At 38.3% G+C, this 16432-nt stretch overlaps 2 protein-coding genes across 2 annotated transcripts; both read left to right on the plus strand.

The window, feature by feature from the left end:
- Positions 1–4551: 4551 nt before the first annotated feature.
- LOC145467238 (uncharacterized) lies at positions 4552–15722 on the plus strand. The gene is made up of 3 exons (XM_081450791.1): positions 4552–4611; positions 14604–14643; positions 14752–15722. The coding sequence occupies exons 2-3, from the start codon at positions 14625–14627 to the stop codon at positions 15720–15722; spliced, it is 990 nt and encodes a 329-aa protein (XP_081306917.1). The 5' UTR covers positions 4552–4611; positions 14604–14624.
- LOC145467237 (ATP-dependent DNA helicase Pif1-like) lies at positions 12892–14280 on the plus strand. Its single transcript, XM_081450789.1, has one exon. The coding sequence runs from the start codon at positions 12892–12894 to the stop codon at positions 14278–14280; it is 1389 nt and encodes a 462-aa protein (XP_081306915.1).
- Positions 15723–16432: the final 710 nt, after the last annotated feature.

Consider the following 16432-nt stretch of genomic DNA (forward strand, 5'->3'; position numbering starts at 1 on the left):
TCATTGATTTTCAACACTAGATTTACAAAGACGCTCGATTGAGTCGATTGTCCAATTATTTTCAAGTTTGTGAGAGTTCGATTTCGTTCGATCGGCCAATTCATACGAACTCATCCATTTATTGAGTTCAAATCAAATTCAGTTCGATTGGGTTCGATTGACTATGCTGGGAATTAATCTAAAATATTTGACATAATCAGTTAGAACGTTGGAATGAAACGTTTTTCCATTTAAAAGAAAAGTACCAAAGAAGAAAGCTCTGTGTTGTGTCCCTTGGCTGAGACGAAACGCCTCCTCAGACTAGCCACGATCTCTTAAGAGTAACTGTTAACTTCAATTATGAATCATTCAGACTACAGTGCTGTGACTGAGAATTAGTTTTTGTTTAAACTAAGTGTCCTAAATTTAAACTGCTTCGAGATCGACGCCAATAACCCATATAGGCCTTAACCCGTGGGGGGCGGGGGGGCGCTCCCATATAAAAAAGACAGGGGTGCTTTTCGTACTTTTAGGAGTTAAAAAAAAAAAGCGGTTTTGGTAGCTCTTAGGGTGTTGAGTCTCAAAAGGTTTCCAGCAGGAGCTTTCGCGGTACCTTTTAGGGTATTGAACCGAAAAAAGATATGTCAGAAAATATTTGACAGGTAACTGATCTTTCAAGTTTGTTTCATTTACACCGCTACCAAGAGCGGTACCTTTTAGGGGTGAAAAAAAAAAAAATTCAAGTCCCGCCCACAAAACAGCATCTTGGTACCTCTTAGGGGTTCTTTTCAAAATTTCCTACGAGCAACCTCTCCCTTTTTATATGGGGTGCCTTAATCCTAAGGAAATTTATCTCAAGATATTTTTAACATTTGAACATGGAAGCCAGTTTTTACTTCGATAATAATGTTGCCACGTGCCTTGAGTGGATGTGTCACATGATTGGCTATTTTTACCTACTTAGAATTTCCAAAACCGAAAGTAATTGCGGGCCCAAGAGAGGCCCGCAACCCTAATCTCGACAGTGACCAGCGGATTGCGTTTTACGCGTGCGCGCCACGTTAATAAAGAGCGAACAGAAAGCGGAAGTTGAAAATTTTCTTCTTTGCGGTCTTCAATTCTAGATCCGTTAGAAACAAGATCGAGAGCATTATTGACTACGTCGTAGAAAATGACATTGGCCTTTGCACCGTTACCGAGACCTGGTTAAATGACGCTGATTCCGTCAGCATTGCTCTGTTATCTGTGGCTGGTTATTTCTTCAAGAATTTTTCTCGACAATCGCAAAACCGTGGTGGTGGAACTGGGATTCTGTTCCGAGACTCTGTCAACGTTGCATTAGTCGATGGGAAGGAAAACAAGTCTTTCGAATATTCTGAGTGGATTGTTAAAGTGCATAATCGCTCAATGAGACATATAATAGTGTATCGACCTCCATATTCTTCGTTACATCCGGTTTCTGCCTCTGTTTTCTTTGATGAATTCTCTCAGTTTTTAGAGAATGTTGTTATGTGCCCCGAGGTTCTTGTTATCTCTGGAGACTTCAACCTTCATTTAGATGACCTCCGTGACAATGATACCAAGAAATTTATGGATTTACTGGAAACGTTCAGTCTTTCGCAACACGTATCCGGCCCAACCCATCTATCGGGTCATACCTTGGATCTAATTATTACTCGTTCGTCGATGATGTTGTTCTTGCTTCTCCTAAAGCCACTTTTCCCATCTCTGATCATTTTATTATTCAGTGCCCTATTGGTTTCCCGCGACCAGCTTTATCTTGCAAAGAACTGACTTTTCGTAAACTCAAAAATATTGATATTGCCGAATTCTCAGCTGATATTGCCTCTTCTATGCTTTGTGCAAGCGTACACTGGGACAACATTGATGCCCTCTCCGACTGCTTTAACACGACCCTTAATGACATTTTGGACAAGCATGCCCCGCTTGAGACAAGGATTATAAAAAATCGTCCAAAGATCCCGTGGTTTAATGATGACATTAAACAACTCAAGCGTAAACGTCGTCGCCTTGAAAAGAAAGCCTTGAAAACTGACCTCCCTGGAGACTGGAATAATTACCAGAGAGTTCGTAATCAGTACTCTGCATCTCTTAAATCTGCACGTGTGAATTATTACTCAAACCTAATTGATCAGTGTGCGGGTGACTCTCGCAAGCTATTTCGTGTGGTTAATTCTTTGTCCAGGGAGCCACTTGAGATGGCTCTTCCAGAGCACGATGATCCCACTAAGCTTGCAAACGAATTTGGCACCTTTTTCCTCAAACAAATTGAAACCATAAAGGAAAATCTTGACAAGTTTCAAGTTCAAGTGCCTCGACTTGTTCCTGTCACTCCGAAGGAGAATCTGGAGAATTTTTCTTCGTTATCCATAGGAGAAGTGTGTAAGATTGTTCGAGAATCCTCTAATGCCTCTTGTCGATTCGATCCTCTTCCTACATGGCTCGTGAAGTCCTGTCTTGATGTATTAGCGCCCTCTATCACTGAGATGGTTAATCTCTCTCTTCTCAGTGGTTCCGTTCCAGAAAATTGGAGAACCGCTGTTGTCATCCCTCTATTGAAAAAACCTGGACTTGATTTGGTCTACAAGAATTTCCGTCCAGTCAGTAATCTTCCATTCATTTCCAAGGTAGTGGAAAAGGCTGCACTTCAACAACTTCTCGCCCACTGTGAGAAAAATGCCCCTTTTCCTAAATTCCAGTCCGGCTTCCGTAAGTATCACTCGACAGAGACTGCTCTATTGAAGGTTCAAAACGACATCTTAATGAGTATGGATAATAAGCAAGTGACACTTCTCGTACTTCTGGACCTAAGTGCTGCTTTTGATACCATTGAACATTGCATTCTTCTCAATATTTTGCAACAGGATTTTGGAGTCGTCGGAACTGCTTTAAATTGGTTCGACTCATTTCTGTCTGGTCGCAAACAACGTATACTTGTCGGTGATAAGACTTCTGACGACTTCAATCTGAACTGTGGAGTCCCCCAGGGCAGTTGTATGGACCCTATTTTATTTACTCTCTACGTCTCCCGTCTCTTTAACATTATTTCACAGCACCTCCCTTCCGTCCATGGTTATGCTGACGACACCCAGATTTACCTTTCCTTCCGACCTTGTTCTATCCATTCGGAATTTAACGCTGTCTCTGTCATTGAAAAGTGCATCGCTAATGTCCGCTCTTGGTTTATTGGTAATCGTCTAATGATCAATGACGCGAAAACTGAATTTCTAATTATTGGCTCCCGTCAACAACTTGAAAAAACATCTATTGATTCTATTATCATTGGCGACACTGTCATTAAACCGTTAGAAAGCGTCCGGAACCTTGGGGCCTGGTTCGATGCTCATATGCGAATGAATGTTCACATTGGCAAGATTTGTAGCAAGGCTTTTCGCGGACTATACAACATAAGACAGATCAGAAAATTCCTTACCGCGCAATCCACAAAGACACTGATCCACGCCTTTGTATCTTCGCACCTTGATTACTGCAATGCACTTCTATTTGGTCTACCTAAATACCAGATTGATCGTTTACAGAAAGTTCAGAATGCCGCGGCTAGAGTGATTTTTCGGATTGCGAAATTTGATCATATCACACCCGCTCTTATCGACTTACATTGGCTCCCAGTATCGTTTAGAGTTCAGTTTAAATTGCTTCTTCTTGTTTACAAGGCACTATACAACCAAAGTCCTTCCTACATAAATGATCTTTTATCCCTGAAACCAGCTACTAATTACGCTCTTCGTTCGTCTGCAAAATCTCTTCTGGTTGTTCCAAAAGTCAACTGCTCTACACTTGGGGATCGGGCCTTTGCTCATGCTGCACCTGTTTTATGGAACTCGCTGTCATTAACTATAAGAACAAGTAGCAGCCTCGCCATTTTCAAAAAGCAACTGAAAACATTTCTTTTTAAGAAAGCTTTTGACTTGTGGAAATAGTTTTAAAGTTTAGCATAGTTGTTGTAATAGTTTTAAAGTTTAGTGATTTCCATTTATTCATTTATTTTAACTTAATGTAAAGCGCTTTTGAGTATGTTTGTCTAGTTCTAGCGCTATACAAGTCTATTATTATTATTATTATTATTATTATTCTTCTTCTTCCACTAAGAACGATCGGAATGCGAAAAATGTGTCAATCGCTACAGTTTGTCAATCACTAAAGTTTGTCACCTGAGATCGAGGCTTCTGTCACATGAAGAGGCTTTTCCGATGTTGTTCATGCGTTGTCCGAAGTTGTTCGCGTTCGTACAAGTGTTGCTTTGCTTTCGAGAAGGTTTGCTGTGAGCTGTGATATCGACGTTGTCTCAGAAGTTGTCACGATCTTTTGATTTATTGCTCTGAAAATAAGGTGAGTTAAGTTATAGTTATATTTTACAGTTTTCTCGGCGGTTAATTATTCTGGTAGAGCCCAATAAATTCAATATTTCGAGGGACATCTCTGTTGTTTTGATCTTTGAAGCTCTTCGCACGTGGCTCGACCTGTCACTTGGAAATCGAAGGACGTTTTGGTGAACTTGTTGAGGCGATTTTCTGGGGATTTGCTGTGACTTTCAGCGTTGTCTGACAAGTTTTCACGATCTATTTGAATTCATATTGCCGTCAAGATAAGGTGAGTTGCGTTATATTTTATACTGTTAACTTTCTGGGCGGTTAATTTTTCTGGTAAACCACTTTTACTTTTTGAAGGAGCAGTTTGACATGTTTCGATTTACGGAAATCTACTACAGAACACTGTCTGTACGGAAAACATGGCGAATTTTTCCAAGTCTTATGCCACAGATGTTCCAGTCTTTATCTCAAAGGGTCGAATGCATACCGATTTTTTTGCGTTTTCAACAAGTATGCATACAAAAGAGTAAAGCCTCGGTTTTGTCAAAAAGCGATGACCCAGTTTGGTCACCTGGTTGTGTTAGCCCACAAGTCGAATCAAAAGACGGCACAGTTTTGCCAATATTGGACCCAGTTTGGTCAGCACTCATCAAATCAGCCAGAATAATTCAAACAATCGCAGAGCCTAAACTAGAACTATCACGGCTAACAAAATGGAGTCCAGTTATTTTCTTAGCATTGCCGGTACTGCCGAGAAAGTTTTGCTCTGCTCCGTTGGAAAGTGAATTTGTGCTTCCATTTAATTATGCCGCCCAGAAGAAGAGAGTGTTTGAAAGTATGTTGGTTGCTCAGCCTACTAAGGAATACCGTTGTAGAAGCATGTGCTTTGTTCATTCTAAGCAATCCCATCGCAGGAAGAGAGACAGAGAACCTTCTAGAATTCGTAAACGGAAATTCGTTAGTTTGTTTAATCATAGAAAGAAGAGAAAACAATTAAAACGTCTTTTAAAACAAAAGGTTCCAAGGTCTTCAGAACTGCATTACTTCTGCAAAAAAAGTGAGGTTACATTTTGGATTGCCAGATATTCTGGTGAAAGTTGTTTTGGTCAGTACTATTTAAAGAAAAATGCTCAAAAAATTAACTCCAACAAAACAGGTTTCAGAAATAAAAGTATATTCGTAAGAAAACAATGTGTACTTCCATTTCTTTCTGGTGGTATGAATTCTACAAATAACCAGTCAAATCAGATTGATGCTGCAGCAAGCTCCTATGATCGTCTGGTTGATAGACTATTACAGAAGGGTTTACAGCCAATTGATGTTGGAGGCTGTGGTGATTGCTTTTTCTGATCAGTCTCCCATCAGTATTATGGTTCTCCTGAGTTTCACATTGAAATAAGGCAAGCAGGTGTAAAATATCTTGAACAGCATCCTGAGTTGTTTGTAGAAAGTGTATCTGAAAATTCATGGAAAGTGTATTTGCAAAGAATGCGCACTCCTGGGACATGGTGTGATCATATAATTATTCAGGCTGTAGCCAATCAACTTCATTCTGTCATTCATATAATTGAATCACGGCTTTCATGCCCAGAAGGATCAACAATTGAAGAAGCTAGTCATAAAAGGGGATAAGTGACGATTTTGGTTGCTTTTCTTTTTTCTTGCTCCAAATTAGCTGAATTTTTGCATGTGGTCTTCAATGTAATAGAAAAATGTGGTTCTGTATTTTTGTCGCTGGTTTTTGCTTTGTTTTCGAGTTAAAACGTAGGCAACAAGAAGATCTGTTAGATCTTATAACCGCGCTTTTAAAATTTAACTGTTTTCTTAGTACTACAGTCGCAACGCAGTGCATATTCCAAAGCAATCTCTGATGATTCATTGATTACTGTAGACATCACAGCACTTGATCAACACAAACTCTATTATCGCACCATCAGTCGTAGCCGTTGTGACATCTCCGATGACGTAATAGTCTTAATCTGGAACTTTCTTCGGGATATGTACGGGCATGAAGATACGAACACTATTACAAACCGCTTTCTTTCTTTAAAGTCACGATTAAATTTAATCGTTTTTTTCCCTTGAGTTAAGGGTTAGCAAAGAAGTCACACAAGTCACATAATTCAAGAATTGCGTTATCTACGGCTATCTTTAGTACGGTGGTTATTTCCCTATCAATGACGTAATCTTTGCACGTTCTGACAAGTTCTTTGCTTGGCTTGCAAATATTTAATTTTCCTTCCGATCTATGAACTCGCTGCGATGAAACAGCCAAAGGATTTACTTCATTTGCCTAAAACCGCAAGAAATACTGGGAAAATTACAAATAAATTAATGACCGTCGCTTCTGCCGAAATAAACTTGCAAAGTAAACACGATCTTATTTGTCACGTAGCGAAAGTGAAAGCTGCAACGTCAGCGCATTCCATGGCTGACGTAATACCTTTTTTCAGCGTATTTATTATTCCCTTTAAATCCAACGCTTTGATAGAAAAAAAAAAGAAAATATATTTTACCCACAAAAAAGAAAACAATATCCGTAAAATTGTCCGTGTATTTATGTTTTAACAGCTTCTGGCGGAAAAACATCACACGTTGCGTGACTCAAAGTTTGGCCGAGCGGAGGTCTGCGTCTGGTCACCGACAAAAAAAAAAAAAATAAACCACGGGTAAACCTAGAACCGCGCTCGGCCCATGGCCGCGCGGTTAAAAAACTTGGCTTTTCCTAGCCATGTCTTTAGGAGTTTATTTGTTGAACAGCAAACAGGCAGACTGTTTATAGTGTATGAAGTCAAAACCAAATCCCACAGCATATAGAGCGGAAATCTGGGAACGGATTGTTTACACCGGTTATTGTGACGTGAACACAACACGTGAATCGATCGAGCGTCAAACGAAATGCCATCAAACAAAAAAGAGATGTGCCGCATTAGAGCTCTGTCAACTAATATCTTAAGCATTGTTTTAAAGTACCTTGTGTGCCTACCTGGTGGTTGAGAGGTATCATAAAGCCTCGATAAACCCGTAAGTCATCAGCACGTTTTAAAGAATCAAAATGTGTTCTGAAACTTCGAAGGCAGCTGATATACCGTAATCGTGTTATCGGCGTTCGAAGTCAGATCGAGCCAGGTAGCAAAGTCCAAGAGCAGTTCTTGCCCAAGAAAAATACCCTCTGGTGAGTTGTGGCCCATTTGCCAAGCGTTGCTAGCGTCAAAGTTTGGAAAGCGAGAACTGGTTTTAGACTTATAAAATTTGTCTTGTATCAACCGCCATGTCTTCCCGAGCACGAGGTGTAAAGACCCTTCCCGGCATGCATTGCGATTACGTTCTGCGGACATTTCTCGAACTGGTAACTAGATTTAAACATAATAATGGCCGGCAAGTGGCGATCGATTGTAACAGATCTGTGATCCAGTTTGCATTGATTTTATTTCAAATCGGCATGATTTGTAGTGTTTTGAGCTTCTGGGATCAGGGGACATGCAGATGTATGGAGACCCGTACGTTGCGCAGAAGGGTTAATCTGTTAATCTGTCAGCCCTATTTATAGAGCGTTTTCACGTGGAGTCATCGAATTCTTAAATCCAAAACTAAACAGCCGCCAAAGTTGTTGTCCTCATCAGGCATAAGAGGTACCAGCGCATTTTGAACTTGGAAGTTATGGCGGTGCGTGACATAAAGCTACGATCGCGTTTGTCGAAAACTATGTTTTATCTCGTGATTTTTTAGCCATTGAAGACCTTGCCGTATTTGAAAAAGTGTTTATTGAAATGTTTATTTGTTTTGTTTTATTTTTATTTACACCTTTTTTTGACCTGAAATCAACATTTTTGAGCTTATACGTTGCGTGAAATTACCATTTTCAGGAGCCCATCATGGGCTCCTACCATTTTGCTGTTTTCTAAGTGAAACCAACATCCTTGCCGTCACGCGTTAACGCGAAATCAACATTTTAACCTATTTAGACCTGAAATCAACATCATTGAGCTTATGCGCTGCGTGAAATTGACATTTTGCTGGTCTCTAAGTGAAACCAACATCCTTGCCGTCACGCGTTAACGTGAAATCAACATTTTAACCTATTTAGACCTGAAATCAACATTTTTGAGCTTATGCGCTGCGTGAAATTGACATTTTGCTGGTTTCTAAGTGAAACCAGCATCCTTGCCGTCACGCGTTAACGTGAAATCAACATTTTAACCTATTTAGACCTGAAATCAACATCATTGAGCTTATGCGCTGCGTAAAATTGACATTTTGCTGGTTTCTAAGTGAAACCAACATCCTTGCCGTCACGCGTTAACGTGAAATCAACATTTAAACCTTTTTTGACCTGAAATCAACATTTTTGAGCTTGTACGTTGCGTGGAATTGACATGTTGCTGGTTTCTAAGAGAAATCAACCTCCTTGCCGTCACGCGTTAACGTGAAATCAACATTTAAACCTTTTTTGACCTGAAATCAACATTTTTGAGCTTATACGTTGCGTGGAATTGACATTTTGCTGGTTTCTAAGAGAAATCAACCTCCTTGCCTTCATGCGTTAATGTGAAATCAACATTTCAACCTACTTAGACCTGAAATAAACATCATTGAGCTTATGCGCTGCGTTAAATTGACATTTTGCTGGTTTCTAAGTGAAACCAACATCCTTGCCGTCACGCGTTAACGTGAAATCAACATTTAAACCTTTTTTGACCTAAAATCAACATTTTTGAGCTTATACGTTGCGTGAAATTGACATTTTGCTGCTTTCTAAGTGAGATCAAAGTCCCTGCGGTCGCGGCGGGCCGATCCTTTGTTATGATAAACCGAGGCGAGACTTCGACTTATAACAAAGGCTTGGCTTGGTTATTATAACAAAGGATCGGCTCTGTTTATCATAACAAAGGCCCGGCTTCGTTTATTTGCAGCCTCGGCGGGAAAAGGGCGTTAGGTATTTTAATCAAAAGTGAACTTTGTCGAAAACGCTCCAAATTTCGCATAGAGTTTTGTTTAGGTATGTTTAGCAATGTCCCGTAGTTTTTGCGCTAAACCTTGCTTCGTTTTCAGGATATTGCGTATGCAAAAAACCACTCGGTTTTCCTAGCGGCGTCTTTATAAAGCGAAGCAAAAACCAGCGGCAAAAATACAGGAACACGTTTTTCTATTACATTGAAGACCACATGCAAAAATTCAGCTAATTTGGAGCAAGAAAAAAGAAAAGCAACCAAAATCGTCACTTATCCCCTTTTATGACTAGCTTCTTCAATTACTCCATCTGGTGGCCAGGAAATAACAAAAGTATTGTTTGTTGGGTACATAGAGGATTTACATTACGTTTCTACAGAGCCACACTATACAAATAAAAATGCTCTTAAATATCTCAAATTCAAATTATCTGAAACAGATGCTCACCGCAAAGAGAGACTAGCAGCATACCGATCCAGGTATCAATTTACACATAAAAGAAAGGAAAATAAAGAAACTCGTGGGAAAAAGAAAGTATGTGTTAGAGAATCCCTTCCTAATGCAACAGTCTCAAAAGAATAATATTTATCAAACTGCTGCACAGAAAATCTTGCTCCTCTACATGAACAGCCATGGGCAAAGGAGAACATAGCAAATTTTAATAAATCAAACAATTATACTATTTACCAATGTAAATCTTGTTTTGAAGCATGGCCTTTAAAATCCACTCCAAAATCTATAAATAACTACCAGTGTGCGAGATGTTCTAGAGAAAAGGATCTTCCAAAGAAATTTTCCACTGAAAACCTAATGGTGCCTTCAGCTCTACCAGACGAACTAAGAGGTTTAACTCAAGTGGAAGAAATGCTAATTGCTCGTGCTCTTCCCATTATGCATGTTTATATCAAACCAGGAGGACAAAGAGGTTTCTCAGGGCATTGTATAAATATACCACAGGACGTTAGAGAACTGGCACATTCTCTCCCAAGATATCCAAAAGATTTACCTGTTATTGTTGTCCGGAAAAAAGGGATAGGAAATAATTGTAAAAATCTTGTTGTAAGAAGACAAGTAGTATCAGATGCGATACATTGGCTTTTGAGAAATAATCCTCTTTATTCAGATATTGAAATAAATTATCAAGCACTTGTATCTTTACCAGAGAATGAAGTCCCCCAACAGCTTCTTTCCCTACAAACAGAAGAGAAAGTTATCGATGATACCCTTAACTGCAGTCTAGATCGTGGCCCTGTTTATGAAGAAGACGACATCGTTTATAATCCAAATGTCGATACTTCAAGCTTTCTTCCAGTAAATAATAGCCAACAACAAGAAGAACATTTAATAAATCAACAAGTTTTCCAAGGTCATATTGACTGGCCAAGTTCAAGTGACAATCCTTTAAATGAGTTTACCACTCCATTTTTGGCTACACTGGCATTTCCTACATTATTTCCAGATAGTAAAGGGGATCCAACAAACCCAGCCCTGTTAAAAAATGTCACTCTCAAGGAAAAGGTTAAACACCTTATTAAATTTGCAGAGAAAAAAGATAATATATGGCACTATCGTTTTGCAAATCATCCAAGATTTTCTTACTGGGCTTTAAATATGATTCAGCGTAAACAAATTCTTCAACAAACTGGAATATTTTTTAAGCAAAATCCTGGAGAAAACCATTTAACATTGCAAGAGTTAAGAGATATGATTAGGAATAATCAAAGTAACCTTTTAATGTCAAAGTTGTCACGGTACATCACCAATATAACTGGTTCAGATGCTTATTGGTTCAAGGCAAAAGAAGATTTAAAAGCAATCATACAACATGAGGGTCCTCCAACTTTGTTTTTCACATTCTCCTCAGCAGATATGCACTGGCCAGAATTACATGCCCTTTTTCAAAGTTCATGTAATACAGAAAGCACTGACAGCTCTTCTGATGTACGACTTCAGAATGTCATTGATAACCCTCACATAGTTGATTGGTTCTATACTGAAAGATTAAAGAGCTTCATTAAACACTGGTTATATAACTCACTTGATGCCAAATGGCATTGGTATAGATTTGAATATCAGTCTAGAGGTAGTATTCATTGTCATGGTGTTGCAAAATTAAACAATGATCCAGGTTTGTGCAACTTGAGCGACACTGCACTTAAAGGATACTTGGCAGATGTTTCTGAAGCTGAAAGTACACCTGATAGTGCAACTGTTATTAATGGGAAAATAGCTAGTGAAAAAATCTGTCAGTATTATAATTGGATTCTCTCTACCTGTAACCCAGATCCTCCAGATGAAGGCAATTGGATAAAACCGGTTATTCATCCTTGTCAAAAATACTACCATAATATCGAAGAATCTGAATCTGACAGTGACTACATTGATCTATTAAACATGGTTCAAAGGCACACTCAATGTAGTACCAGCTATTGTTTAAGGAAAAAAGGAAATGAAACAGAACCCAAATGTAGTTTAATTTTCCATTTGAACATTGTGAGAAAACCTCATTGCAATTTGAAGAAATTCATTCCAAGGATAACACACCTAAATATAAAATGCAAGTTACAACCAAAAGGAACGACTCTAGACTAAACAATCACCAACGACTTCAGCTTCAAGGCTGGCGTGCAAACTGTGATATTCAGCTTGTTGTTGATTATCAGGCCTGTGTAGAGTATCTGGCAAAGTATGCAGTGAAGAGTGAAACACGGTCTCACATGCTTAAGAACACGTTCAGTGCTATTGTTCAGAACTCTCAGTCAAATGCTGATGCCACAACAATGATCAAGAAAACTGTCATGAAAACACTAGGTCAGAGAGATTTTTCTGTACAGGAAACAATGCACCATTTACTTTCCCTCAATTTTGGTAGCTCATCCTTCATTGTTCTTCCTGTGAACTTAAATGGTTCCCGTAGACTTAACCTGTCTGATGCACCCGATGAAGTAGTAACAACAGATAGTTTGCTTGATACATATGCTCAACGACACAAATATGAGGCAGATTTAAAATGTAAGTTGACAGATATGAACTTTCTTGACTTTGCAACAAAGTACAAAGTTGTAAGTGGCAAATTAGTGAATCAGCCTAAAAACTTAATTCCAAGGGTTTTTCCTACATATTCTTCAAGCATAAAAAGCCCTAATTTTGGGTTGTACTGTAAATATCAGTTATTGAGATTTAAGCCATGGAAAACAAAACCAGAAGATGCATGGGGAAGTAAAGAGGAAAACGATAATTTATTCATTAGTGAATGGAAAACATTCTTGCTGTCAGAGTATGCCCAAAACCATGTACCCGATTGGCATGACAAACTTGAGGATTTACAGGATTATTCTGATTGTGATTTACAAAATGAACAGTCTTGTGAATCAGAGCAACGTGAAGAATGGATGATCTTAGCAGACTTTTCGCACTCAAATAATTCAACTGATCCTGAAGCTTCCTCACTATATACTAACAATTCTACCTATTGGCAGACAACCTCTTATCCATATACTTCACAACAAATAGCTGAAATGCCATCCTGGATAAATTCTAAAAAGCAAACATATATTTATCAACCTTTAAGAACCCTGATGACAACATAAACATCAATACTTTCAGCAACATGCAAGCACTTGCATACAATTTAGTTAAACAACACTTCGAAAGTCCTCGCCAAGAACCACCCTTACTTTTAATAATAAATGGATTTGCAGGAACTGGCAAAAGTTACCTTATTAGTGCTTTGAAATCTCTACTACAACAATCTTGCACTGTTACTGCCACTACTGGAAAAGCATCATTCAATATTAATGGCAAGACCATTCATTCACTATTAAATTTGCCTGTTGGTCCAAGAGGTAACAAGGATCTTAAAGGGCAGTCTCTTATAAGGTTGCAAGACCGATTGCGTCATATTAAATATATATTGATTGACGAGTATTCTATGCTTGGCCAGACATTGCTTGGTTGGATTGACAAACGATGTAGGCAAGCAACTGGACAACAGGATGAAATTTTTGGAGGAAAATCTATTATTTTGGTAGGTGATCCAGCACAGCTACCACCTGTTGCAGACAAACCTTTATATCACACAAAGCCATCAGGTCCTATTGGTGAACAAGGCCACATTGCATATTTAATGTTTGATAAAGTAATTAGATTATCTGTGAATCAAAGAGTGCAGGGCTCTGATACTACGCAGGTTGCCTTTAAACAATTATTGATGCGCCTTCGCACTGGTGATTCTACGGAAGAAGACTGGAGGCTTCTTTTATCTCATCAGCCATCACTGGTTGCTAATTTAAATGAATTTGATGATGCAATAAAATTATTTTATGGTAATGATGAAGTGGCTGAATACAATCACCAACAACTGCTGAAGCTTTCTCGACCAGTAGCCTGCATTCAGGCTCGTCATTCATCTTCCACTGCTAAATCATTACCTTCGGATGAAATGTCTGGATTAGTACCAATCTTATTTCTTGCCAGACAGGCTTCAGTAATGCTTACAATGAATTTGTGGCCAGAGGTTGGACTATGCAATGGAGCTACTGGAAAAGTTGTGGACCTCATATTTGCAGAGAATCACTCGCCGCCAGATTTACCAATAGCAGTTATGGTTAAATTTGACCATTATGCAGGGCCATCATTTACTGAATTGTTACCAAAATGTGTCCCAGTGTGCCCTATCACTGTTAAATCTCATTTACCTGATACTTTTCATGAAAGACAGCAATTACCATTAAAGCTTTCCTGGGCTATTACAATACACAAGAGCCAGGGACTTACTCTAGAAAAAGCTTGGATCGATATTGGTTCACGAGAACGAACAGCAGGCATGACATATGTTGCAATCAGTAGGGTGAGAACACTTGACTCTTGTCTTATTGAGCCAATGTCATTTGAACGCTTGAAGGCCATTAAGAATGCATCAAACTTTCAATTCAGGTTTCAAGAAGAGGAGCGCCTTTCTAGGTTGGCAAATCATACCACCTCAAATTTCACTTACTAACACCTACCTACAAATCAATGAGTTAATAACTTCATCATTCAATTCATAATTATAATTAATATACTTTTGCTATTACTAAACGAGATTGATAAAATTACTTTAGAAAAATACAGTAGGTTACTGCAAACAACTTTTTCTTTTTTTTTTCAAACAAATATATTGTAAAAAAAGAATAGTTTATTTATTATGACCATTATTATATGAACATAACTTAATGAAACATTTAAGTGTATCATGTTGCTCATACTAAGTAATATTTTATACAACTGATTCATTAAATTTAATCTCTTTCATATCTTTTCTTTCCTTTTTTATTTTTTCAGTGCTGCCACATTTACAGTTCCATGGCAGCAAAGCGAAAAGGTTTGTATTCTGATTGTTGTTTTGCCACTTTACAAAAAAAAATTAATTTTCTGTTTGTAATCTTTCAATTCCACTTACTTATGCTTGTTTGTATATTTGTTTTTGCAGACACTCCTCCGGGTTTTGTGCACTCGGTGTCACCCATGAAAAAGGCAAAGACTGGTAGAGATTACTACACATTCACCTTCCAAACGTCACCGAATAAGTTTACTAAAGCTATTGGCTTTGACCAGAAATCACACCAGCAAGCCATCCACTTTGAGAAAACAAAATCACCTTCAAAAATATTGAGTGCCAGGGATGATGATGGCCAAATCTTCATTAACCAGTATGCCTCACTCATAAAAGCTAATTCGAGTGACATTAAATTTGATCCCTGCAAAGAGCCACCTTCTGCAGGCAGTGCATCATCATCCAACCTTCCCGAGACATCTGCCACAGATATTACTTTACAACAGCTCAATAAGCTTAGCAGAAACCAAAAAGTAAACGTCAAAGCCACGTTGACCATGGGTTCTTTGGACCCAAAAGAACTTTCCAAAAGGAATGGTTCCAAAGGAAGAGTCAAGGAAGACTGTGTGCGAGAAGACAAAACTGGCCATGCAATTATCCATCTTTGGGATGATACCATTACAGCATTGACCAGTGGACAGAGCTATGAAATCAAGAACCTCAGTGTTAAAAACTTTAATGGCAAGACACATCTGGAAACAACGATAGCAACCACATTCACGCCCATTGACGCAGTAATGCACGAGCTAAAAGGAGAGGAGTTGTTATCTAACATTAAGAAGAAAATAACAGTTAATGAATTTAAATTCACTGACAAAGTGAACACTTTCATGCTTTGCCAAATTGCTAACTGCAAAAAGAAAATGCCTTATGCCGTGGATTGTAAAGTGATCACTTGTGCTGCATGTGGCACCTGCCAAAAAGTGAAAGCAGCGGAAAGGGGGATGTCAGGTCAGCTCAGCTCTGTGCTGAAATTGACGGGAAGATGTCTGGCTGACTGCCTTTACAGATGTCATGAACATTCTTATCAAAAAAGTCAATCTCTCTTCAGACAACACCACAGATGAACTCAAAGCAGGACTCCTTGAATTGGAAAATGTAAACATCGTCATTGACACTACATCCAACTTCATCTTAGAAGTTTTGGATTAGATCTGTTTTGCTACATGTCAATATCTCTTGCAGTTTAATTGAGAGTGAAACTTGTGTTCATGTTTTTTTAGAACTTTCACCTGTAAAATACTTGACAATTTTTTTAGAATGTTTTGCACCTGTAGTTCTTAAAACTTATGGTTGCAGTGACACTAAACAGACATTGTAGAGTATTCAAGTTATCAAAAGAATCATTTTTTCACATGTTCAAGTTGTCTTAAGAGGGACATTTTTCACATGTTCAACTTATATTGACAGAAACCTGTTTTTGCATGTTCATGTTATCTTAGTGAGAAATTTTCCATATAAATGACGTTATTTAAATCTTCTTAACACAAACATTTCTCACTTGTTCAAGTTCGATTAAGAGAGACATTTTTTTACATATTCAAGTTATCTTAAGGACATTTTTCACATTTCATGTTACCTAAGAGAGACATTTTTCACATATCAAAGTCAAAGTTAAAGTAACACTTAAAATTTTCCAATTTTATTAGTGACATTTTCACCTGTTAGTGAAAATGCTTGAAAAGTGTATTAATTTATACTCTTGAGTTACATGTACCAGGTTATCTTTGTTATGTTCATTTCTACAACTTGGTACTTTTCAATAAATCTTGTTGTC

Source organism: Orbicella franksi, chromosome 14, assembly GCF_964199315.1.
Source record: "Orbicella franksi chromosome 14, jaOrbFran1.1, whole genome shotgun sequence".
Taxonomy (NCBI): domain Eukaryota; kingdom Metazoa; phylum Cnidaria; class Anthozoa; order Scleractinia; family Merulinidae; genus Orbicella; species Orbicella franksi.

Bases quoted from the DNA above. Each gene is read 5' to 3' on its own strand.
- LOC145467237 (XM_081450789.1), top strand. From the start codon at position 12,892: ATGCAAGCACTTGCATACAATTTAGTTAAACAACACTTCGAAAGTCCT.